The 26,050-nt window shown below is 47.3% G+C and overlaps 1 protein-coding gene across 4 annotated transcripts in view; it reads right to left on the minus strand.

Moving 5' to 3' along the window:
* FRMD4A (FERM domain containing 4A) overlaps positions 1–26,050 on the minus strand; it is a 299,962-nt gene that overhangs the window by 114,529 nt on the left and 159,383 nt on the right. For 3 of the 4 annotated variants that reach the window (XM_027121910.1, XM_027121911.1, XM_027121913.1), the window contains exons 4-5: positions 20,343–20,435; positions 8,762–8,846 (exon numbers count right to left, since the gene is read on the minus strand). In XM_027121910.1, the coding sequence (XP_026977711.1) occupies positions 8,762–8,846; positions 20,343–20,435 (178 nt within the window). Of the gene's footprint in view, positions 1–8,761; positions 8,847–20,342; positions 20,436–23,076; positions 23,209–26,050 lie in introns of those variants that run through there. The other variant, XM_027121912.1, reaches the window with a different exon arrangement.

Here is a 26,050-nt window from a genome sequence, read left to right on the forward strand (position 1 = left end):
CCTGATGTGATCTTGCACAATTCCTCTCTGAGCCCTCTGCCAGTTTCTCATCAGTCAAGTCCCTTCATGTTTGTCTGGGGCACTCTCTCACTCGGTGGCCCGGGTATTTCTCCCGCTGTCCACTGCATACAGTCCATTTCACGATCCTGAGGGATCTCTCCTGTAGAGGTCACGGGCACAGCCCAGATGATGGGTCTGCGTATGTTTATTTCTAGAGAGTTGAAGATGGAAGTCCCTCTCTGTCCTCCTTCCCTTCCTCTCTCTGTCACGCGAGCACGTACACCAAGCTGGCAACCCTACATCTAAGAGATAATGACCAGGATTCTGTGAGTCTGAGACAAATGTTTATGTTGGTTCCTTTGTCCTGTGGGACTTGATTCTGGGCTTTTGTTTCTCTCATCTTCAGACGAGATATCCTCTGCTCATTAGCAAATCTCTTGGAAGATCTTGGATAAAGGTTGCTTATTTTAATTTCAGCAAGAGTGATGGTATTTAGACCAAAGTAGCAAACTTGGCCCAGGGATGACTGTTTGAACTTCAATCATATGTGACGCTCTTCATTCAATGGGGACATCTAGGCACAGAAGGCTGGACCAGACCCCCCAGTGCACAGAAAGGAGGAATTTTAAGTTTGTTTTTCTGACATGATCTGCTCTCAGTGGGTACATGTAGGCTCCAAACTTGGTAATTTCCTAGGAAATATGCAAATCCTTTCTCCCTGGGATTGGAAACGAAGCCATTAAAAACAATTTACTGAGCATTGACCATGCGCCTTGTTTAGTGAGAGGTCAGTGGAAGGTGATCATCAAAATTCACTCAGAAGAATGCTGGTGCCAACTTCTCCTCCAAACCAGGAGACATACTTCTGTGCGTCTTCAGATGGTGGCCACGGGCCCTGCTTCTTTGGTTATCATTTCGGACAAGATAAATTCTGAGATCAAGCATGTAAATGTGATGGATGCATATAAAGAGTGGATGGTCAACCCCTTCTGTTCAAACATGAGATTCATAACAGGGCAGCTAGTTATGTTGACCAGTCCCTCACTTCACCCAACTTAAATCATCTAAGGATCAAATTGCTCCTCTTAGGAACTGAATAGCAGTGGAAGGTCCTTCAGTGTAGGGGCCTCTTTTCTTTCATTCATTCATTCATTCATTTATGGCTGCATTGGGTCTTTGTGGCTGTGCGCGGGCTTCCTCTAGTTGCAGCGCCACTCTTCGTTGCGGTGCACGGGCTTCTCATTGTGGTGGCTTCTCTTGTTGTGGAGCATGGGCTCTAGGCACAGGGGCTTCAGTAGTTGTGGTGTGCGGGCTTAGTTGCTCTGCGGCATGTGGGATTGTCCCGGACCAGGGCTCGAACCCGTGTCCGCTGCATTGGCAGGTGGGTTCTTAACCACTGAGCCACCAGGGAAGTTCCGGGAGCCTCTTTTCTTATCTCTCGGAAGGTATGCCTCTGAAGACGACAGGAAGCTGGATTTCAGAATTCTATATTTCCCTTATAACTTTAAGATCTATCATCTAAGGGAATCCTTCTTTTTAAAAATTAAAAAAAACATTTTGACATTTTATGACCTAGCACATGTTGTCTGCAGGGCTTTTGAAAATTACTGTGGTGACTAATTTTGACAGCCAGCTCACTTTGCCAGTGGAGAACTCCGAGCAGGCAGGATTCAATCCTGAAGGTGGTGAAAGTGCTGAGATTAGAGTCCACGCCCACCCCAGCACTCCCTCTAGTGTAGCAAGTCCACTGCCCCCCACGGGGCTGACTGATGGGCCTTCTCCAGTTGACAGAGGAAGCCACATCCCAAGAGAGAGACGACCAGATGGAAAACTTGGCAGGAGAGCTCTGCTCTCCTGGGTCACTTCCTAGGAAGCACACATCATCCTAGGCTCACTTCCCATGGGAGTTTTCCTCGGAACTAGACACATTTCTCAATGAGTTTCGTCCACCCCTTGGTCATAAGTTTCCTTTCCATCACCCCCTGTCCCCTGAATGAGTCGAAACACAACAGAAATGCTGGTGAAGGAAGTGGCCATGTCGGGTGTTGATGACCTCTTTTTTTTTTTTTTTGTGGTACGTGGGCCTCTCACCGCTGTGGCCTCTCCCATTGCGGAGCACAGGCTCCAGACGTGCAGGCTCAGCGGCCATGGCTCACGGGTCCAGCCGCTCCGCGGCATGTGGGATCTTCCCGGACCGGGGCACGAACCCGCGTCCCCTGTATCGGCAGGCGGACTCTCGACCACTGTGCCACCAGGGAAGCCCTGATTTTTTTTTTTTTTTGCAGTACTTGGGCCCCTCACTGTTGTGGCCTCTCCCGTTTCGGAGCACAGGCTCCGGACGCGCAGGCTCAGCGGCCATGGCTCACGGGCCCAGCCGCTCCGCGGCATGTGGGATCTTCCCGAACCGGGGCATGAACCCACGTCCCCCGCATTGGCAGGCGGACTCTCAACCACTGCGCCACCAGGGAAGTCCCGATGACCCCTTTTGACACGTCTTCCTGCTTCACTGAAAGGAGGCGAGTAGAGCCCCACTCGTTCCTGACCAGATTCTAACTTTCTGCATCTTGTACAGATTATGACTGTAATTTCCTGCTCTTTTGGTAGAGAGAAATCCACTGCAGTTCTGCTTTCTGTCTCCTGGTGAAGAGTGGAAAGTGAGAGCTGGCATTCGTGGTTTGGGGAAAATGACAAAACAAATGAACAGAGCAAAACACCTTTCCTCGCTTTTGTGCTGTTGAAGAGATCAGAGGTCTGGTCTCTGGAGAAGATGATGCGTAGGAAGCTAGGATGAAGCAGACCGAGAGCTCAGGGATTCAAAAGGGGGCCTACACCCTAATGGAGGTCACTCCGTCCCCAAGACCCTGAAGCGGGAGGAGACATCCCAGGAGGGAAGTAAGACATTACATCCTCTGGAGACAATGAAGAGCCATGAGAAAAGACACGAAGCACTGATACTTAGGGTTCCCACTGAAAGAAACAGCTTGCCACTGGGACACTCCACAGGGACAGCCACAGAGGACCATCCCCACCTGGGCACTGGGAGCTTTTGAGGGCCTCACTCTTAAATATGGATGGAAAGCCTCCTACATGAAAGACAGAGACCAAAATAAATAAACAGAGAAAAAAAAAAGAACTGGAAAGAAACACAAAGGAAACAGAACGTGCATGATAATTAATATTGTTGGAGTGATAAGAGGATATTAGGCTCAAAGACAATAACAGGATTACACGTATATAAAGAAAAATCAGATAATATGAAGGAAGTCTGGGAAATTCAAAACGTGATGGCAAAGGTTAAAAAATCAATAGAGGAGATTCAAGATAATACTGAGGAAATCTTCTAGAAAGTAGAACAAAATGACAAAGATGGAAAATAGGAGAAACCAGGTATCAAAGCAGGAGGATTAACAGAAGCATCAGATTAACAGGAGCTCCAGAAGGAGAGCACAGAGGAAACAGAGAGACATCACTAAAGAAACAATACGAAAAACCTCCCAGAACTGAAGAATACGAATGTCCAGACTAAAAGTGCCCACTGAATACACAACACAGTGGGCTTACAAAGACCTACTTTAGGGCAAGCCATCCTGCAACTTCAGATGAAGAGGAATAAAGAAGAAATCCTAAGAGATCCCGTGGGTGGTCATGGAGGTGGGGGGAGTCCACATACAGCGTATGGACTGCAGACTTCACCAGAGCAAGCAACTCTCAAAGACTCTGAGGCAGCACCTTTGATATTCCGAGAGGAGTCATTCTGTATTTCCACATCCAGTCAAACCATTAACCAGATATACAAGTAGAGCAAAGGCTTTTGCAGATATGCAAGGACCCAAACATTTTACTTCTCATATACGCTTTCTCTGGGTTACTGCAGGATGTTCTCCAGTGAAACAATGTTGTAAAACAAAACACAGGAAGACTCGGGATCCAGGAAGCAGAGCACCCAGTCCAGAGCTGGGGTGAAGGGAAGACGGGATAGGAAAGGGGCATCTTGGGCTGAGGGCTATGAATGAGGCCATGTCCAGACAGGAACAGAAGGACAGAGGACTCTAAAAGGGAGGTGCCTGGAAAAACAACAAAGGCAGCAGCAACAAAACCCAAGCTAAAGAGAGGAATGGATGAATTATCTGATGCAGATGCAAATTAACGTCGGTAGACATTTGGGAATCTGTAGCTTCTGGAAAAAAAAAATGATGGATACATAGAAACTAAAACAAGTAACAGCAAGGCAATTATTATTACCTTTAGGTAAAATAACTGGTTGTCTAAAAAAGGAATCACAACCTTAGGATGCTACTTGGATTAGTCATAATAATGTAATGCTGATGGGTATGGCTTTTGCCCAGAACTGTGCTATCACCATACTGGGAAAATGGGAAAAGGAAAGTGTGGGTGGTTGCATAGGAGACCTCAATCCTCACCTACCTTACGAGGAATTCAGTACATCAAAGATGGATAAATCAAGGAGTAACACCCTGTGCCCCTTATTTATAAACAGAGAGAGGCAAATACCAGAAGAAACAGCTAAAATTGCTGGAAGTGGCAGGAGTTGCGGGGAGGGGGGGGGTTCGGAGGGGGGAGGGGGGTTGGGAGGGGGGAGGGGGGCTCTTTTTCATAAACAGCCTCCTAGAGCCATGTGGCTTCTAAACCACCGCATATATTACTTAGATAAAAATAAATGTGAACGTGTTAAAAAAGCGAATGAAATAAGGACTTGGAGGAAGCAGGAATAAACAGCTTATGGTATCTGAACAACTTAGATTCTAGTACGTTGTAGGAATCGCTCCCCAAGACACAGCGAGGGCGCTGGGTCAGCTGGTATCAGCATCACCTATCGGTCACGTGCCTGGCACCGCTCTCAGGTCCATCAAGGCCTCCAAAGTGCCAGAGGGCATTGTGGGCAGCACGCAGAAAATCGCGGCCAAGGTGAGCTCAGATCTGATTCCAAGTGAGCAATTCTATCTCAGCGGGAGCTAATAACGTGCCCGGTGGGGTGCTAACCACCTTCATGTCTATCTCGCTTAATCTCCCCAGGAAGGTGGTGGGTTGGGTCTTTTAATATCCTTGTTCAACCAAAGAAGAAAATTAAGCTTGGAGACGTCACAGAAGGTGTCCACATTAATTGCAGTCGCTGAGAGGCAGAGGTAGGAAGGGAACCCAAGTCTGTGAGCCACGGAGTCTAAACCCCTAATCACAGTCATTCTGCTCCCGGGCCTTCCGCCATCTTTACATATTTACAACTGTGCCAAGCCTGTTCCACCACTTCTGGTTCCTTGTCTTTCACTAAGTTACTAAATCTCCCCAGCATCGGTTTCCTCCCTCAGTACAGCTGATGATTCCATCCCACTCATGAGCCTCAAAAAATGTAAGACAAGTGAAAAAATTTTTATAGACTCTAAGTGTCAACTTATGCAGATGAAAACATTATTTTTGATGATGGGAAGGAGACGGGTGGCCTTGTGACGCGATTCTGTCCCCTACGTAACCTTCAGAAGAGCCATCTCGGGCTCACTGACGCAAGTCACTAAGCTCCAGGACAGATGCTGAGAAGAGACAGCTGGGGTTCTAGAAGGGCACACACCACCCAGGTCAGCAGGCAGGCTGATGGCTGTGGGCACCTGGACCCTAAATGTGGCTGGCTCCGAATGCATCCCCTCTTTAGTTCTGGGGATTTCTTTTTTAAAATTTCCCATTCATCCCAGAGTCCTCTGTGATCATTATGTTCAGAAGCACTGAAATCTTCACCTTCAGCTCAGCATCTGTGACTAGACTGAACCGAACAACTCCGAGAGAAACCATGTCTGCTCCCTTAACCCAGGGGTCTGTATAAGCACAGTTTGGGGCAACTTTTTACTTGCTGGGGTTGAGGGCGATTTCATCCCAGTCAGCGACTTCCCAGGCATCTACTGCCCAAGTCTGCCCCCTGGTGGACAGTCCTCACTTTTTATTCCTGAATTCTTCCAAAGTGCTTTCACATGGATTAAACAAACACCATCAGAGCCGCTTGCCACCTACGAGGTACATTAAGACTGGTATTATTATTTCCACTTTATAATGAGAAAATGAGGGTTTAGAGAGAGGAAGAAATTTGCAAGTCCCTGGAACTACACGCAGCGTCTTTGTTCTTCCATTCAGCAAAACCCCCAAATACTGTAGTCTGAGCGCTCTTGGGCTTGAGCCCAGGTTAAGTCTTGGTTCAGCAGTTGTCACCAGCCGAGGTTCTTTCACAGAACTGAACTGGATCACTACCACGTCCTCCACGATTCTTAACATTTGCATTCAGTGGAGCTATTCTGTGCAGTGATGTGCTGAAGAACTTCCAGAAGGAGAAGTGATGGCTGACAGACCGCTTCACCTGTGTGTGTGCTTTAATGTGTAGTCAGGTGTTGCAATACCTCCAAACTAGGTTTAGTTAAACAGGAAAATACAGGCAGCGGGATCTCCTCTGAATACAGCCATTGACCATGTTACAACAGGTGTACTTGGCTTTGAAGTTCTCTAAGGAGAGTCTGCCCTCCAGGGCACAGTGCAGCCCAGCGGGTGAGATCTGTGATCTGGAATCAGGCTGCCAACTTCAGCCCTGACTGACTCTGCCATTCAGTGGATATGCAACCCCGGGTGAATCTCATAACCACCCTGTGCCTCATCTTTTTCACGGGGAAAACTAAGATAAAGAAGAGTCTTCATCTCAGAGACGGTGCAAAGATGCAGCCACACAACTTACAGAAGGCGCTCGGCACCAAGCCCACCACGGCGCCATGGGCGTTAGGTACCAGCTGTCCTTCTCCCTGGTCATTAATGAGCTGACCTAAGGCTGCACTCCTGAGACAGAAGGGGGCGTGTTGGAGGCCGGGTGCAGAGTGGGCGTTCACTTTAAATACATTCTGTTAGTTATGATTCTCAACCCAGGGCGGGGAGCGGTATTCTGCAAGCCCCTCTCCCCCGGGACGGGGTGTGTGCTGGATTCTGTGGGCGTTTTGGGTTATCCAGTGAAAGGAAACACTACAAGCATATGGGGGAACTGGATGCAAGGGACTGTCCCACTCAATTAAGAACTGTCGCTTGAATAGACGTGTCCGTGAAGAAGATATACAAATGGCCAGAGAGCATACGAAAAGATGCTCAGCGTCGCTAATCGTCAGGGAAAAGCAAACCCAAACCACAGTGAGATACCACCTAATACCACTAGGGTGGCTACCATTTATTTGTTTGTTTTTTGGCTGCACGGTGCAACTCGCAGGATCATAATTCCCCGACCAGGGATTGAACCAGTGCCCTCAGCAGGGAAAGCGCAGAGTCCTAACCACTGGACTGCCAGGGAATTCCTAGGCTGGTTGTTATTAAAAAAAAACAACCCCAGAAAATAACAAGTGTGGGTAAGGATGTGCAGAATGGAATCTTCACACACTGTTGGTGGGAATATAAAATGGTGCAGTCGTTATGGAAAGCAGTATGGCAGCTCCTCAAAGAATGAAAAATAGAATTATGATCTGATCCAGCAATTCCATTTCTGGGTATTCACCCAAAACAACTGAAGGCAGGGACTTGAACAGGTATTTATAAACCCACGTTCACAGCAGCATCATTCACTACAGCCAAAAGGTGGAAGCTACGCAAGGGTCCATGGACTGGTGGGTGAATAAACAAAACGTAGTAACTGCATACAATGGAATATGAGCCATAAAAAGGAAGGAACTTCTGATATCGGCTACAACATGCATGGACCTCGAGGACATTATGCTAAGTCAAATAAGCCAATCACAACAGGACAAATACTGCGTGATTCCACTCACGTGAGGTACCCAGAGTAGTCAAGTTCCTAAAGACAGAAAATAGAATGGAGGTTGCCAGGGGCTGGCGGTGGGGAGTTACTGTTTAAGGGGTACAGAGTTTCAGTTCTGTATGATGAAGAGTTCTGTGGATGGATGTGATGATGGCTGTAAAACAAGGTAAACGTACTTAACGCCACTGAACTGTACACTTACCAATGGAGACCATGGTAACTTTTATCACAGTAAAAAAACTGTCCCACCCCATAGAGAACAGACTTGTGGTTGCCAAGGGGGAGGGGTGGAGGGGAGGGGTGGAGTAAGAGCTTGGGATGAGCAGATGCAAACGAGTATCTATAGGATGGATAAACAACAAGGTCCTACTGTATAGCACAGGGAACTGTATTCAATATCCTGTGATACACCATCATGGAAGAGAATATGAAAAAGAATGTATATATATGTGTGTATATATATATATATATATATATATAACTGAATCACTTTGCTGTACAGCAAAAATTAACACATTGTAAATCAACTATACTTCAATAAAAAAATAAAAAATTGTCTCACCCAAAGTGCCAAGAGCATCCTTTTGAGAGATACTTCCAGAACATCCAAAAATGATCAAACATACATGCATTTGGTTATAAGAGGTTCATTTATAATTGTGAGACCTAGTGCATTTGTCACATTGGTCTGGGTTTCCCTCTTTTGGCCACAGTTGCCAAGTTCAGGAGACCCCTAAAGTCAAGCTAAGGAACACCTCCAAGGAGCTAAAACACAGTGATGGGATTGGAAGTAGTCACGTTACGAACACCTGATAGCTTTAGCTCCACGGAGTTCTCATTTATTTATAGTCATTAATTTATAAATTACTTCTACTAATCAATAAAATTGCATTAGGGGCAGCAAGTTGGGATTCCCAGCTTCAGAGGAGACTTTCAGATTTCAACGGAAAACTCTGAACAGGAAGAGGAAGTTCTTACCTTGTAGATACAGGACTTGGCGTTCAGGAAGAAGAGCTCTATGGTGGCATTGTCCTTTAGGTATGAGATGCTCTCTATATAGAACCTGGAAGAGAAAAACTGCCAGTGAACTACAGAAGCATCAACCAATCAGGCAGAAAATCATGTGTTCTCCGAGTTACATGATTTGACTTGAGGATACGGACGCCCGATCCAACAGGAACAAAAGAAAACGGCATCATCTATTGCTTCCACCATTCCTTTTTGAGAGAAAACAGTGCTTTTCAAGTTCGTTTACCGTGGGTTAGGACCATCATGACTGACAGCCCTTCTCATAGCAAAGAGCTGGCCTGCCATCAACCTCTAAGAGTACACTTGAACTTGACCATTTACTTCCTTTTTCATTACCTGCTTTCCAATTTTTTTATAATGTCATTTGTTTCCATTGCATTACTTTTTGTCCTCATCACTGTTGAGCTGGAGTTTTAAAAGATAATTTCTTCTGCTTAATCGAAAGAAGGGCCCTATTTCTCCTTGAGATGGTTACAACAGGTCTTCGTGACGATGGCAAGGTGGGGTTTGACGTCTGCACGTCCAGAGAGCTGTGGCTGGCGTTCTTAAAGCCGTGATATTCATGCACATGAAGCCAAATGAGAATTGGATTTTTTATCCAGATGAAACTTATGGATTTTTGTCAAGACAACACATGCTGAAATTATTTAAGTTTAATTCAATGATCCTTTACACATCGACTCTGGAGTTTATTCAATTCCTGAATTAGGGAAGGCACTTGTACTTGTCTAAGGCTCAGCTGCACTGAGGGAGCTGTGATGAGAGGGGAGAAGGAAATGATTGGCACGCAGAGCCTTGGAGGGGAAGAGGTTCTGAGTGGGGTGGCAACACCTGGAGGGCACTGGGTACCTGCCTCGTGGAAACTGGGGGCCCCAAGAGGGGGCAGGAGGTGAAATGAGAAGAAACAAGTGCTATGATCGTCCAGAACAGCGTTAAGATGGGATGGAAAGAATCCTGGGGAGGAAGCCGAGAGCCCAGTGATCTGGGCCCAGCGCTGTGTGATTCAGGGCAAGTCCCATAACCTTGCTGGGCTTCCGCTTGCCAGTCTGTAAAAGACAGCAGGATGTGGTCAGCAGTTCCCCACCTAAGAAGTCTGCTGCTTTCAAATACTGGAACCTAATTCAGATTAAAACAACAACGACGATAGCAAAACCAACACACCAACACTGTAAGGCAAACAAAATGTGTGTGTAGGCTTGGGCGAGCCCGTGGCCCCCCAATTTGCAGCCTCTTGTCTACAGACTAAGTAAACAACATCTTTGACCATTTTACAGATGTGTGCAGAGGCTGTCGTGATGAATACAACACAGATTCATTTAAATTTGTGATTGAATCCAGAGTAATCTTCAGAGATTAGTAGATATTTTCAATCCACGGATACTAGTCTGACAATTACCATCATGGAGGGTCTACAACATTTTTGGAAATTACGATATAGTCTTTATTCATGCAAAGCCTGGGAATGAGGTGGCTGGTTGATCTCTACCACCACCCCCTTCCCTACCAAAAAAAGAAAAAGAAAAAAAAACAGGCACCTGCCTCCGGCTTTTGGAGCAAGTATTCTAGGTCATGGAGGTCTCCATAAAGGGTCTGAGTGGTCTCAGAGGAACTGTAAAGCTGTACTACCTTCACTCCCCTAGTAATGGAGACTTGAAATATAGAAGCGAATTCTACATCTCAAAGCAAAACACAGTTTTCCCTTGGTATCCACAGGGGATTGGTTCCAGGACCCACCTCTCCCCCAGGATATCAAAATCCTCAGATGCTCAAGCCCCTGATATAAAATGGTGCAGTAGGGCTTCCCTGGTGGCGCAGGGTTAAGAATCCACCTGCCGATGCAGGGGACACAGGTTCGAACCCTGGTCCTGGAAGATCCCACATGCCAGGGCGCAACTAAGCCCGTGTGCCACAACTACTGAGCTTGCGCTCTAGAGCCCGCGAGCCACAACTACTGAGCCCACATGCTACAACTACTGAAGCCCGCAGGCCTAGAGCCTGTGCTCCGCAACAAGAGAAGCCACCGCAGTGAGAAGCCCGCGCACCGCAATGAAGAGTAGTCCCCGCTCGCCGCAACTAGAGAAAACCCGCGCACAGCAACGAAGACCCAACGCAGCCAAAAATAAATAAACTAAAACAAACAAACGAAATTTTAAAAAGTAAATAAAATGGTGCAGTACAGTCGGTACATATCCGCGGGTTTCACATCTGATCCGTGGATATGGAGAACCGACTGTAAGTTACATTTGATGTAATTAAAAAGTCTACATCCGTTGTAAACTTTCTGGCAAGGGGTAGTCAGAATAGCAAAACCAGAAGGAGGGAAGGAAGGCAGACAGATGGAAGGGAAGGGAAAGGAAGCAGAGGAGGGGAGGGGGAGAGGGTGACAGAGGCTCGGGATGGGGCTCCGGGTGGGTCAGAGCAAAGCCAGCTCAGCTGGGCGACCTGCAGGCGTGGCCTATTACAGATCAATCCTGCTTCTGTGCCTGTGTCCGAGCTATTCCTCTCACTTCCGGAGCCATCCTCCTGCACACCCCAGCTCACCCCTGCTCCCTTCAGACTCACTCAGGGTCACCACAAGTTTTCGCTGACTCTGCGGACGGTCCCCACAGCAGACCTCCTCTCCTGGGCTCCGGTGACGACCTCTGCTTACTGTGTGGCCCCATGGTGCCGTGATTTTCTGTTCCCTGAGATGCCTTCTTAGTAGGCTGCTAACTCCTTGAGGCCTGGGACCAAATCTCATTCATTTTTGCATACCCAGCACTAATCCAGAGCCTGGCACCAACACTTAAGGTTCTACGAATGAAAGATGCTTTCAACTGTTCTCCTCTCCACACACCGTTGGTGGGAGTTCTTACTGGACAGTGAAATGGGCGATGAAGACAGTGCAGGAGGGAGAAAAAATAATAAATGATTTCCCAGACCATTTATGATTGGGGGTCTTATACTCCACACCCAGCCCCTGTCCCTCTGCCCCTTCTTTCACCGTGAACATGGAAAGCTGCCCACGCAGGGCTGCTGATGACTTTCAGTCCTAGAGCCAGAAGAAGAGCAGAGGCTTCTAGAGTTTGCCAGTCAGTGACCTTGGCTCTGGAATAATAATTCTGAGTCGAAAGCTGTTGGGTCTGAAATAACTTCATTTTTTCAAAACAGTGCCGTACATCTTGATCCCATTTGCTTTAATTCTTGAGAATTAAGGAGCGAAGACATTCTGCCCCCCGGCCCCCCATTTTCTCCTCAACAGCATATTAAGAAAAAAAAGTAACACTTCCCTTTCCAACTCTCTAATAATGGAAAACTGAAATGAGATGGCAAATTCTATGCCTTTTGAGAGTGTATTTGTTCCCTGGCTGCACAAGAGACAGGAAGGTGGAGGAAATAACAAGCATATTCTGAGATGGACGGGAAAAAAAATCACCTCCTTTTGAAAGAAACTGGAAAGCAGTTTCCTGTTAACCTTTATCACCAAGAAACAGCCTGGGAAACCCTGTGAGTTCCAGGCCTGTCATATTATTGTTCTGTAACCCTGGAGATATATATATATGTATTTTTTTTTTGCAGTACGCGGGCCTCTCACTGTTGCAGCCTCTCCCGCTGCGGAGCACAGGCTCCGGACGCGCAGGCTCTGCGGCCATGGCTCACGGGCCCAGCCGCTCTGCGGCATGTGGGATCTTCCCGGACCGGGGCTCGAACCCGCGTCCCCTGCATTGGCAGGCGGACTCTCAACCGCTGCGCCACCAGGGAAGCCCAACCCTGTATATTTAATTCATCCCGAACTTTCCTTCTGCGCTAGGAAGCTAGTGAGTCAAAAGTGCCCAGAGAAAAACAGACCTCAGACATCTCAATCCCACACCGAGGCCCAGCGCACTCTACCGGAGAAGACACTTCTAGGGAAACGGGGAAGGTTGACGGTGTGTGTTCAAAGTCTTGATGCCAGTTCTGTTCCTTTGGATTTTCCTGAGAGCCTGGTCAAAGGTCCTCCTTTGGGGCAGTAGGTGGCGATGTTGCATTTGCTTACCTACCAGCGCAGAGGGCTTCCTCAAAGACCGGGTTCACAGAGAAAATTCCAGGTCTCTGGGTAAACCTAAGGAAATGAATGACGTCTCGTAGCTTCAGAGGGTCTGTGTGGACAATTCCAAGTCTGATTCTGTATTAACTATGCGTTTTGGATGCTTTGACGTCTGGGGCCTTGCTGACCCTGGAGGGACAGCCCCTCCCAGGCTTAGCCAATTCCTAAAGATGGTAAAGGGTTCACCCGTGAGCATACCTTTTGCAGGCAGACCAGCCAATCCAGCGCCCACATACACTTCCTTGCCTCCCCTATGGGGATTTCACATTCCAGGCTGCTATGCACCTGCCTTAATCATCCCAGGGCCAGCAACTGGATAACCTGGGACAGTTATAACGTGCCCCAAAGCCTGCTGAAATTATTCAAGCTAGCCAATCCTAAACCTGCTTACCCTGCCTCACCCATTCTTTCCTGCAGAAATCACAATAAACGCTGGTGCCCACAGGTCCCCAGCTCCCTCTGCCTCCTGGCCAAGCCTGGTGCTTCCCCATGTGGCCCTGCCTGGCATGGGGTACCCCCTCCTCTTGGGAACCGAGTAGCAATCTCTCTTTTCAATGGCAGTCATCTCCTGATCTGTTGGCCCCAAGTGCCTGAACACTAATAAAACCTCCAATTTAAAACAGGCTCTTCAGCATATTTAGTAGAACTGAATCTTTTTTTTATTGGCCACACCGCACAGCTTGTGGGATCTTAGTTACCTGAACAGGGATTGAACCCGGGCCCTGAGCAGTGAAAGCGTGAAACCCTAACCACTGGACTGCCAGGGAATTCCCAGTAGAACTGAATCTTAGGGCTTCTTCTTCTTTTTTTTAATATTTATTTATTTGGCTGTGCTGGGTCTTAGTTGTGGCATGAAGGACCTTTAGTTGAGGCATGTGGGATCTTTAGTTGTGGCACGTGGGATCTTTAGTTGTGGCATGCGGGTTCTTTGAGTTGCAGCATGCGGGCTCTTAGTTGTGGCATGTGGGATCTAGTTCCCTGACTAGGGATCGAACCTGGGTCCCCTGCATTGGGAGCACGGAATCTTAACCACTGGACCACCTGGGAAGTCCCTTAGGGCTTCTTTTTGAGTCAAAGGAAACGGTGCTCTAGGCCAAGGGCAAACCTGGCTCAGTACCGTGACTGATGCCACACCCAACCTGACCCAGGTGATGCTAACCTGAGGATATATTATCAGAAGGTCTAAGTGGGCATGAATATGTGCTATGCTCGTACATGTTTGAGCATGTTAAATACTGAAGGCTCTGAAGCCTTGGGGAGTCTGGTCCCCTTTAATGTGTAGAAGTCTCAGGGGGCGGAGATTGAACACCATCCAGCAAGATGACGTCAGCTAGGTTTCCCCCACTGGGCCCCCTCTCTCCTCCGCCCTCTCACATCCACCCCTTGGCACTTGGGAATCACTGACTATTTACAGCAAGTGTTAATTAAATGGCCCAGTGATTTCATTTTGTAATGAACACAAATGTCACATTTGGAAGGTCTGCTTTTGGTAGCAAAAAGGAGCGATCGTAATGAGAAGGATAATTAACACTGCTGTGAGTTTCTGCGGCCAAATCTCTCTGATGTTGAGAATTTCAACAGCGCTGAAAATCCTAACTGGGACACCCAGTTGAGATCTAGCAGGTTCTGGTTAGCAGGCACCTCGTTTTAGATCCATGCCATCCCTGTTACCGTGAGTGACAAGAAACAGCACTGGCTGTCTTAATGAGCCCGCAAAGACACCAACAGTCGGGTCACGAACTCAACTGCAAAATCCCCTCTCCCGGATTAATGCTTCTGGGCATCTCCTCTCTTTCTCTCTCTCTCTCTCTCTCTTTTTCTTTTCTGTAGCTCACTTTTGTTTATTGTTTGTGAAACTCTAAGTTTGAGGAGACACACCTAATCTCTATTTATTTTCCTACAGACAGTGTCGATGACCAGAGCTCCGAGGACATGGCTGGAGAACACACAATGAAAGGAACAGCCCAGACGTGGAGGAATCATCCTGAGCATACACTTGTATCTACAAAAAAAAAAGGACAGAGGGGCTCCCTTGGGTGGGTGGGCATATTTTCCTTCTATGTTTTCTCGACCTATTTCTTAAGCTTGCCTGGTGGACACTACCAGAGGGTCGCTGTTCTCAGTGTCGGGAGCTTGCCTCTCAGCATTAAACAAGGGTCTCGTCGTTGACTTCGATCTTGGTCACACACTGATCGCTGGGCTGCTTGTAACGGATGTGTGTGAGGGGGCAGGAAGCGGGGAGAGACCAGGCTGGGTGGTCATGCACAAGTCAGGTCACAAGGGACATGAGGAGGGCGGCCTTAGCATGCTAATGGAAAGCCAGGAACACCATGAGTGGGGGATCAGATAAGAATTCTAGAAAGGTGCTCAGTGCAACACATAGGATAGAATGGAAGGGGCCAAGACCAGAAGCAGAGATGAACAAGGAGATTTTCAGGACCAGGAGAGGCTTATGAAGGTCCTAATTATAGCCAGGGAGGGTGTGTATGGACAGTAAGGGATGGAGCTCTTAAAGACATGAAAACAAGAGGAATTCATTAATAAGAGGCCAGAGAAGGGAGCAGGTGGGAGACAGCAGATGACGTCAAAGGCAACTTTCAAGTTCCTGGCTTGAGGGGCTGCATGGGTGGTGGTGTCCATCGCAGAGATAAGGAGGTGTCAGGGAAAGAAGAGCGAGCTGGGGGCAGAAAGATGATGACATTATTTGATTCAGACAGGGGAGGGCAGAGAAGCGCCTGTGGAATTTGGTGCCCAGAGACCTCCAGTGACCATGGGGGTGATGGGACCAGAAGCTGGACCCCCAGAGACTGAGGGATCAATGGGACATGGGAAAGGGGCAGCAAGTCCATCCTTCTAAACCTTTGCTGTGAACAGAAGGGGGAACAGGGGTAGTAGCTGTAGGAGGAGACAAGTCAGGGAGGGTAGTTTCTTTTCTGAGGGTGGGAGCATCATGGAGGGGCGTGGAGGGGAGGGGTCAGTGGAGAAGCAGCTTAAGATAGAGGAAAAGAGAGGGAAAACTAGAGGGAGTGAGCTCCCTGAGGTGGTGGGAGGGGCTGGAACTGGAGGGCAGGTGGACCCACCAGCCTCGGAAGATAGGATGAGGGGTGTGTGTGTGTGTGTGTGTGTGTGTGTAAGAGACAGAGACCCTGGAAGCTGGGGATGGTGCATGTTCACCTGTTCACTTCTCTCTTCCTACCTCTTCAAATGGTACCTACAACGTAGCAAGTGCCGATGAATACCCATGAATCAACAACCGAATCCATCGATAATGGTGAGTACGTAGCATGGCGTTCGCAAGTGAGAAAGCTGTTGACACCTCACAGTTGAAATGAGAGTGGCTTTTGGCTCTTAAGGCAGCAGTGACGCAGCTCAGGGTGACAAAAAGGGGCTGGTGGGACCGAGGCGTGTACTTTGTAGAAGAGGAGAGAGCACAGGGCAGGGCAGAACGCTTCCCCACTGGACGTCCCCCTTGTCAGGAGATGGCAAGTCTTTCTCAGGTGGGACTAACAGCACGCATCTCAGCTTCTGGAAAGCCTGCTTTGCCACTGAGGATGCCCCTTCCTCCACCAAGGTGCTTTCCAATAGGGTCGCCAAGCTTTGGGACTACAGGTTGCTTTGTCCCCCGCAGGGGGCGCTCTGTCATGGTGCTGAGTTGGGTAGCTCCAGAGCAGCAAGGTCAGGCCTGGGAGGGCTGCTCTCCACGACACCTCTTGCCCAGAGATGGGGGCATCTGTCCTTTGCAGATGGACGCTGCTGCTGCAGATGTGGCCAAGCGTGGAGCCAAGATGGGCCAAGGGCAGCGATCTCAACTCGGGTCCTCTGGCCCTACTGCACAGGCAGCAACGGCAGGCTCTCTGGTTAGCAATTTTTTTTTTTTTCTTGCGGTACACGGGCCTCTCACTGTTGTGGCCTCTCCCGTTGCGGAGCACAGGCTCCGGACGCGCAGGCTCAGTGGCCATGGCTCACGGGCCCAGCCGCTCCGCGGCATGTGGGATCTTCCCGGACCGGGGCACGAACCCGTGTCCCCTGCATAGGCAGGTGGACTCTCAACCACTGCGCCTCCAGGGAAGCCCTGGTTAGCAATCTTGATGTCACTTTTCACTTGTGAGACGGAGGCTGCATGGTATAAGGGGTAGGGCCCCACCATTGGGGTCAGATCTGGCTGAACAGATACAATAACTTACCAGCCACGCCTGGGGGCAGAATCTACCTAAACATCTTGGGCTCCCATCTCCTTATCTTGATTAGGAAAAATAATACCTGTTTCAAGGATTGTTGTGAAGATAATTCATCCGTAATAATGGACAGTTCCCCCTCTTCTCTGACCTTTTTCCTTTTTCGGTAATTATTAAGACCCTGAGGCCACTGTGACCATGCCTGGTCATCTGACTGATGAGAATTGCAGGGACCAAGTCCCTTCGAGGGTAAATAACGGGTCAGCGAAGGCAGGTTCTTAGCCCTCCATCCTGTCATTCCGAGACTGTCCTGCAGCCAGCTTCACACCCTCCCAGGAGGAAATGCTCATTTCCTGGCTTAGAGAATGAAGCAAAATTCTGTGAGTTCCAATTCACGTTATTTAATATATTTGGGTCTTATTTTTCCTAATTGGTTGAATGGAAGCCATAATTCTGCCCTCATTCTCACAGATGTTTTGAATATGCATCGCAGCGAAAGAATATATAAATGCCAATTAACAAGCTATGCTGGGTGGTAGCCCAAACGCAGATCCCCGGTGACACAGGGTTAAGACGTCCACTCCATGGATTCTTAAACCTTGGCTTAAGGCTGCTGACCTTTTCCATGGTCTCTTTTATCAGGTGGTTCCACTTTGCTTTTATTCTCCTATATAACTGTACACGTGTTATATAGATGTAACATATAGATGTTTAAAGGTAAGAAGAAAGGCAATGAGGGGCTGGAGAGGGGCTTCAGGGATGCATGGGTGATGGACAGCTGGGTTCTTGTTTAGAAAGGTCAGCGTGTACGCACAGGGAAAGAGCCCAGCTGGTCAGAAGCTCTTTTGGAGACTCCAGCATATTCCAGGGTCTGGGTCTTTTATGAAGATAATCTCCTACCACTCCGTTGTAGAAAACAGCCTATAGGCATCCTGAGAAAGGCACCGAATTATAAATTGGGAATTCTTCCCAGGTTGAAAACCAAGGTACAAGTGCGGAATTCACCCCTGTGGGAGAACCTGCTTCCTCTCTGGGAGAAGACAAATTATCCGTATTTTGATACCATGCTGTTCAGCCGGCTGCAAAGTGGGGACTCGGGAGAGCAGGGGTTCCGGGAACCGGGATCTTCCGTGGCCAGTGCCAGGGAGACACCCACGCCGGGAGGCGGTCATAAAAATTCAGGTGACAGAAGATGAGGGCCTGAGTTCATGTAATGAAGAGGAGGGGGCAGGGCAGAGAGAGATTTCATAAGTAGCAGCAGAGAATTAATGCCCGTAAGAATTTGAGGGACAGGAAAGGGGGACAGATTTTAGGATTTAAGCCTATATAACTGAATGGATAATGACGTCAGATTCGACGGTACCACACGTTTGGGGAGGTGGGGGGTGGCTGGGAAGATGATGAATTTGGCTTTGGACCTGTTGAGTTTGATGTACGCAGGTGGCCAAGAGGTCAATGGAAATAGAAACCTGGGGCTCTCCAGAAAGATCCGCCTGCAGGATGAGCTAGAGAAAGCTCTGCCTTGTATTTCTGTGAGATGTCCATCCCTAAATGTGAATTCAGAGAGTTTTTCCTAATGAGCATTTGGGGAGGTGCTTGCTTTGGCTAACTAGGAAAATGCATGTCCCTGGGTCTTCAGTCACCCCGTCCCCAGTTCTACTGTTAGGCTGGTTCTACCTTGGCAGTTCTCTGTGTATCTGGTTCCACGGAGAGACGTTGGCTTGCAGTGATGTGGACCCATCTGCACGCAGAACCTCGGCCACAAACACTTCAACCCAGCAATCTCACAGCGTTCCAAGCTTTTCTCCAAGGCTCGTTCCCCAAACCCACACATAACTCAACTCATAACAGACACTTGAAGAAAAACAGCTAATATGCAACCAGCCCAGTGTTTTCTCTTCTTGGCTAACGTTCGCAAAAAGCATCACGGAGGAGGGGGGCCTGATCCATGGCAAGTGTAGGCACCCATCTCCCACTGCGGGTTAATGACCTGCTTAAATGCAACCGAGTCTCCCCTGATGCCGCCACCCCTCCCGGTGCCACTGTTCCTCTTTGCTGTATAGGATGACTTTTCCATTTATCTGAGAAAACGTAGTCGCCATTAAAGAGAAGATGACACTGAAATCGTGCCCATCAGGGATGGAAATGGCGATGATTAGCTCTGATATGTTTGCAGCTGTTAAATCAAAAAGGGATTAAATGCAAGTTTAAATGTACTCAGCCAGCTGAGATAATGACACATACTCCCGCCTGTGAAAGGGACCCTTTACCTCTGATTTTTGCCTTTCGCCGCATCAGGACGGCTACGCTTCAAACTGTATTCTTGGCTGTCCTTTTCAGGAGGAACTGAATTGTGAAGCATTGGTGTCCTGCTCTTGAATTTCTGTTCACATGTTTAAAAAGTGCTGGGTCTATGCATTGAGTGGAAGGGTTAGTGTCCAGTAGAAGGCTGAGACATCTGAACCCAAGTACCTCTGCAGCTGTGTAGACAGAAACAGCCTGGTGGCTCCACAGACTGGGCGCTCAGGGAGCCGCTAGATCTGGGGGCTCAGATTCTGGCTTTGCTACGCATGATTTGTACTTTGCCCTTGAACCCATGACATGATCCCCCTCTGGCTTCACACAACCTTTTGCAAACCCAAGTGGTCAGCCTGGTTGACTTCATAAGACTATTGCAAATATTAACTATAAGAATCATACAGTCACGAAATAAAACTTCTTACAGTACGTTAACGAACAGAAGATGACTATTGTTTCTGATATATTATTACACCATAGCCTCCCTTAGTGGGAAACGCGTTAATCTGTGATTTGCTGCTGGGTTTCAACTATTCCTACCTGGGATAAAACAGGCAAGTTTCAAGAGACCAAGCAGCACTTGTGACGGAAGGAAAGAACACGCAGACTTTTGCTACGTAGCTTTGAAGGCCACCAAAAGAAACCATGGATTTGTGTTATTCTCAGAGACTTAGTTTCCTTTGAGATATATGCCCTCCTTCCCCCGCAAAAAAGCAAAAAAAAAAAAAGGGTTTTATTTTCATTCCACACAAGCATCCTATTGTCAGAGCACAAACACATGTGTCCACGCACACACGCCGACATGCCTTACACACTCACGCCCTGTGTTTACATCTGCTGGGAATGAAGCTATACCACAACCTCTATTCCTGGCAATGAACCAAGACAAACTTGACTCCCCTTTTCTTTGATCGCTCTACCCTCCCCGACTTTTCTGACAAAGGAGGGGGGAAAAAAAAAAAACGAAAGGATGGATACCCAATGTACATACCTGACACAAAAGTATAAAACCACTGGTCCCGACTTTTTGGGGAAGTCGTGTTCCAAGACTCTTCGATCTAGTTGAAGCCAGTTTAAGTGTCCCCTGAGGAAAAGAGAGACCAGTGGGTTAGGGCTTTGGGTTTTGCCGGAGTTTCTTGGGACAAAGGTATATGTGCTGCAAAACATGCGTGACCACAGATAAACGTGGCCCTCTGCCTCACTCTTAAGTGCTCAGTATTTGCAGAACCCAAGGGAATTATCGGGGGAATACTGCGTCAGTGGGAGATACTGCATGATAGTCAAAGTCGGGGGTTTGAGACCCCCAGTCCATTTCCACAATGGCACTAAAATGAAAAGGCAATCATACTCTCTTTCTTCTCCCGAATTCCCTAACCACCACACTCCTGACTGCCTTTTCTCCTGAAGGCCTCCAAACACACTATAGAAACATGTTAGCAATCTTCACAACATCTTGCTGGAAGCAGATGGGGTGCAAAGTGACTCAGAGACAGTTTCTTTAAAAATGAAATGTATACCGACCATACCACCCAGCCACTCCACTCCTAGGTATTTACCCAAGAGAAATGAAAGGTGTCCACGCAAAGACTTTTACACACAGATGTTCACTTTATTTGTAATAGCTCCAAACGTGAAACAACCCCAATTTTTACCAACGGGGGAATGGACCAATTATGATATAGTTATAGAATGGAATACTACCCAGTCATAAAAACAATCAGCTATTAATACACACAGCAACAAAGATGAATCTCAAAATAATTATGCTGAGTGAAAGAAGCCCGACAATAGAGAGTACAGACTGTATGATTCCGTTTATAGAAAACTTTAGAAAGTACAAACACATCTGCAGTGACAGAAAGCAGACGGGTGGCTGCCTGGGGGTGGGTGATGGGGGGGAAACACAGGGAGGACGAGGAAACTTTTAGTTGTGATGGAGATGTTCATTATCTTGATGGCGGTGATGGTTGCATGGGTGTAGACGTATGTCAATACTTATGAAATTGTACACTTTGTGTAGTTTCTTGCATGTCAACTTTACCTCATTAAAGCTGTTTAAAAGTGAACCACGGAAATATCTGATGACATATAAATGGGGTCACTTCTGCATTTATTTCTCCCTTCCCTCCCTCTCTCCCTGCCTCCTTCCATAAACATTAATTGACCACCTTCTTCAAATAAGGGTCTGGAGATGTAGCAGTAAGTGAAATCAACACAGTCCCTATTCCCCTGATGCTTATATTCTTGTTAGGAGACAGACACTCAGCAACTATTTCCACAATTATGTAATTACTAATAGTATTAGGACGATGAGTTATGAGAACCTGTAAGAACCTGATCTAGTCCTGAGACCTGAGAAGTACTGCTTGGTGTTTGATTGAGATTTGAAGAATGACAAGAGGAAAGCAAAGAGGAAGGGGAAACCACTTTCCAAGTAGAGAGGCCAGCATGTGCAAACGCCCTGGGGTGGGAAGAAACCTTGGTGTCATGAGAGTAGAAAGGGATGAGGCTGGAGAGTGGTGACCAAGGCCTTGGAGTCAAGTTGAGGAGGTTGGTCTTTGAAGGGCAAGGCAGGATCACAGAACAAGTACGAGCAGAGGAATCTACCCTTGTCCTTCTCCTCTCCTCTCCTTCCCCAATTTCGGTCCATCATCCTGGAGGTCTCAGAGTCCTATAACCGCCTTGCCTTAGTAATTAGCTCATGCTGAACAGACACAACTGCACAACACTTCCTCAGGGCCTGATGCTGAGCGACACGGATGTTTCTAACGTATAAACCTGTGTGAAAGGCTGGCACTTTCTAAACAGAAGCTGTGGCACCACTGTATTAAAACGTTTGCTCCTCTAAGCCTCCAAAAATGAAAGCTAGAGAACATTCTAGAGGCTTCCATCTCCATTCTGAGATGCCATTCAAACTGCACCTTTTGCACAAAAAAGCAAATCCCTTCTCCAATGAAGCCTACACCTGTGGCTCCAGGGTTGAGGATGAGAGCTGCTTTGGAAGAGTGTCCGCCTGAGGAACCTGGCCTCTTTCTCCTCCAAGATTTTTCACCTAGACAAAAATGTTTTCCTATTAACTTTATGTTTCATGCTTGGTGACTCTTCTCTGAGTACAGCTAAGGGTAAAAAAAGAATGAAAAAAGAAGTCTTCTAAGCAAAACGACTGGGCCAACATCTTCCAGAAAGGCGGGATAAATTCTCATCCTGAATGCTGACAGTGCCCCTCGGGGATCATGTTGTTTCAAACCTCTGCACCTTAGCTCATGCCGTACCCTCTGTCTAGAATGCCTTTCCTCTCCTTCACGGCACAGCGAAGTCTGGCCCATCCTTCAAGACCCAGCTCTCCTATGTCTCCTCCAGAAAACCTTCCCTGACACCCCTACCTCACACCACACACCAGCCTGGGCTGTGGGTCCTCCTCTGGACTCACACGGCACCCATCCCAGGCACACCTCTGCTGCTGCACTTCCCGAAGTCTACGGGACTTATTCTGTGTACACACTTTTCCTCAACAGACTTTTTATATCTGGAAAACACAGAGAGATCTACCCTATAAGGTAACAGCATGTGCATTTTTGATTGATTGGGAGGTAAGACAAACAGACCTCATTATCGGGGAGTAATAAGCCATAGCCCCTCCTTTCCAGCCTCTGAAAATGTCCCAGATCTCCTAGGATTCTCTCTCTGTGCTCAGCCTCTTGCAAACACGCCATATGCACACTCACCCCAGGACTTTGATCATGCGGTTTCTCCTCATTGGAACAGTGTCTCCAGCCTCTTTATCTGAATGATAGCCATTGTTCCAGGCTGAATTCAAGCCTTACTTTTAGTGAAGTCTTCCTTGACTGCCTACGTCTGGGGTTTCTTTCAAACAACTCCAGAGCTTCTGGTTTGTGTCATCTGCAAGGCATTTAGCACTGCCTTGTGCAATTAGTTATTTAAAAAACATGACCTGTCTCTCCAACTAAGTTGTAAGTTTTCAACATTAAAAAAAAAAAAAAAATCATCCCCAGATCTTAGCCCAGCACTTGGCAAATACTACGGACTCAAAAGTACTTGCTCATTGATCGGATGACTACCTCCAAAAGCAGATGATTTGTGCCCTGATCTTAATTTATAAAAGTGACTGAGTGGCAACACAGAGAGGTCAATGCCACTGAAGGGAAAGTTTAATGTTCCTCACAGTTTCCTGGAAATGAGAGGCACCTACAGGATGCAGGGCCATGAGGAGAAGCACAGTGTTGGTCATAAGGCAGAAAGGAATATCGGGAAGACATAGGCCAGAGGATTTTTTAGGGTTTTTGTGGAAAAGGCAGGGGGAACAGTTTAGGATTGGCTAGTTTGAACAATCCTGGCGGACCCTGAGGCATAAGAGCTGTCCCTGGTTCTCTGGTAAATGGCCCCCGGGGTGATTAAGGACAGGGAGAATGTGGGCTTGGGATGTGAGAGTTACATAAAAGAAGTGATTCAGAGTGTGGCCTCAGGGTCACTGGCGGGGATGGAAACAACTTTGGCTGTTAGTTTGGCCCTGTAATGAATGATGCCAAATAAATACAGAATATGCAAAAACTCGGAAGAGAAATCCATTCAATGACCATGCAGATTTAAATTTTCATCTTTTGCCTTGCAATAATTCTTGATAAAGAGTCTGGTGAGATAACCTCTTAAGGATCCTCTCAAGAAAGACAGACTAGAATGGTGCACAGTGGTTTTCCGCTGGTCCCAAACTCAAGGAATAAGGAGGAACCGAGAGATGGAATGCTTTACCTGTGCTCTCAAGATCAGTCAATGGGCCAGGCTTGAGAAATCCTCACCCCACCCCAAGGGCACAGCATTTCTGACCACTCAGACCACTGGGGGTTTGACTTGGCTTCTGGGGGCCATAATTCACTTGGTGGAGAGCCTGAAAATGGGGACCTTTTGCCTGAAGAGACACAGACATGCACATCACTTGGATACCACTCTACTGGGTTTGCTCACTGCCCATCTTCTTCATCCACGTTGTCGGAGGACAAATAGGCACGTGGATCCCCCCTCCCTAGGTAATTTCATTCCCTACGCTAAACTTTTTAAAAGAACAGCACTCTAGGGATGAATTCCTTGGTTCCCAGCCATATATTAGTTTAGCACTGATCAGGCCATGAAACGACTAGAAAGTAAGAAAATGGTCAAAAAACAGAAAGAACAAGGAGGCCAGAACTTCCCCTAAACCGAATAGTTGGCTTTGGAAGAAAAATGAATTTCCTTCCCCCATGTACCCTACTTGGATTCCTCAACCCCAGTTCTGTGTGGGATGGCATCACACACACACACACACACACACACGCGCACAGGCAGGGTTCCAATATCTGCGGGGAGGTGGGCTTCCTCCCGGGACCCTCAGGTGGAAGGAAGTCACTCCTTCCACTTTATGTGCCTGTACAAACATCTCTCCACTGAAGGTGCTACAAAGGGAAAGACTGAAGGACCAGTGACCCACCCCAGGTCCCTTAGGATAACTGCCCAATACTGAGGCAAAAGCTAAGAGATGGATTAAAAACCCCAGTTCTGAGGCCACCACTTTCCACTTGTTAAAATATTTTCTGCGGATTGCGTTGGGTTCAAAGTCACATTTCCTACACCCAACGGTATCAAGGATTCCTCGCTGTCTGGGATTTTTTTCTTTCATATGTAACACCTCATGTGCCTGACATCAGGTCTCTTCCTCAAACCTCTTTTCTTTTTTTCCTTTAAGCTAGGATGGGATGGGAAGCAAAGAGTAAAAGAAGCATTTTCTCTCTACAGTTTAACTAAGAGATCCTCGATAGCTTGGATTTCATTATCTCATTGATTTTTCATTTGAGAATGCACATCGCTGCATTTGCCGATAACAAAGCAAAAAAAAAAAAAAAAAGTCCCAGCAGACCCTCAGGGTATTTTTGTTATTGCTTGACTGATAACTGTCTTTAAAGCTGAGCGAGATAACACCCCCCATTTGGTTTACGGTGGCAATAGGTCAAACTGTTAGGTCAGTAATAAATACGCAGTTGCTTCCAGGCAACAGAAATTGGATGCATTTATTTAACAGATTGCTTTTAGCTTCTAACATATAATACAAATAGATTTTTGGTCCAAGCATTGGCACCTTCAATAGAGATGGCCTTAAGGACAGCTTTCTTTGCAGAAAGTCACTGGAGGGTGGAGGTGTGTGATAAGTCTATCTGAACCCATCACTTTTTGGACCCCAGGGGAGAATGAGACTCTGTGCCTTGAGAGGTTTTTATTGTAGACAGCCGATTCGTATGGAATGAGCTTCCAAAGAAAGTTTAAGCAAGAGGATGAAATTCTTACAGATGTCACTGGATGGAGAGAGGGGTTGGGGAGTTCTTCAAAAGGAAGAAGATTTTGCTCTTCGGTGTCTGTGAATCAGAAGTACGTGTGCTCAGCAAGAACAGCTCAGGGATACTGATTTAGCTAGAATCCCTCAAATAATGGCTTTCAAGTATTGATACGTTGAGTGTATGAGTGAGAGAGAGAGAGCCTGCAAGAGTGATACACGCACACAGATAAAGGTAAGGAATGTACTGGGGAGCCCGGATGACTAAATCATGGGCTCTTTTGTCCATCTGAATTTATGTCTTTAATTTTTTATTATATGGAGGAATTGTTTGCTCCACTATGTCCTCTGAAGGCTATCCCCAATCTTCTTTTCTAGTACCT

Source organism: Aethalodelphis obliquidens, unplaced genomic scaffold (assembly GCF_003676395.1).
Source record: "Aethalodelphis obliquidens isolate GAN/ISIS:26980383/991018 unplaced genomic scaffold, ASM367639v1 scaffold23, whole genome shotgun sequence".
Classification (NCBI taxonomy): Eukaryota; Metazoa; Chordata; class Mammalia; order Artiodactyla; family Delphinidae; genus Aethalodelphis; species Aethalodelphis obliquidens.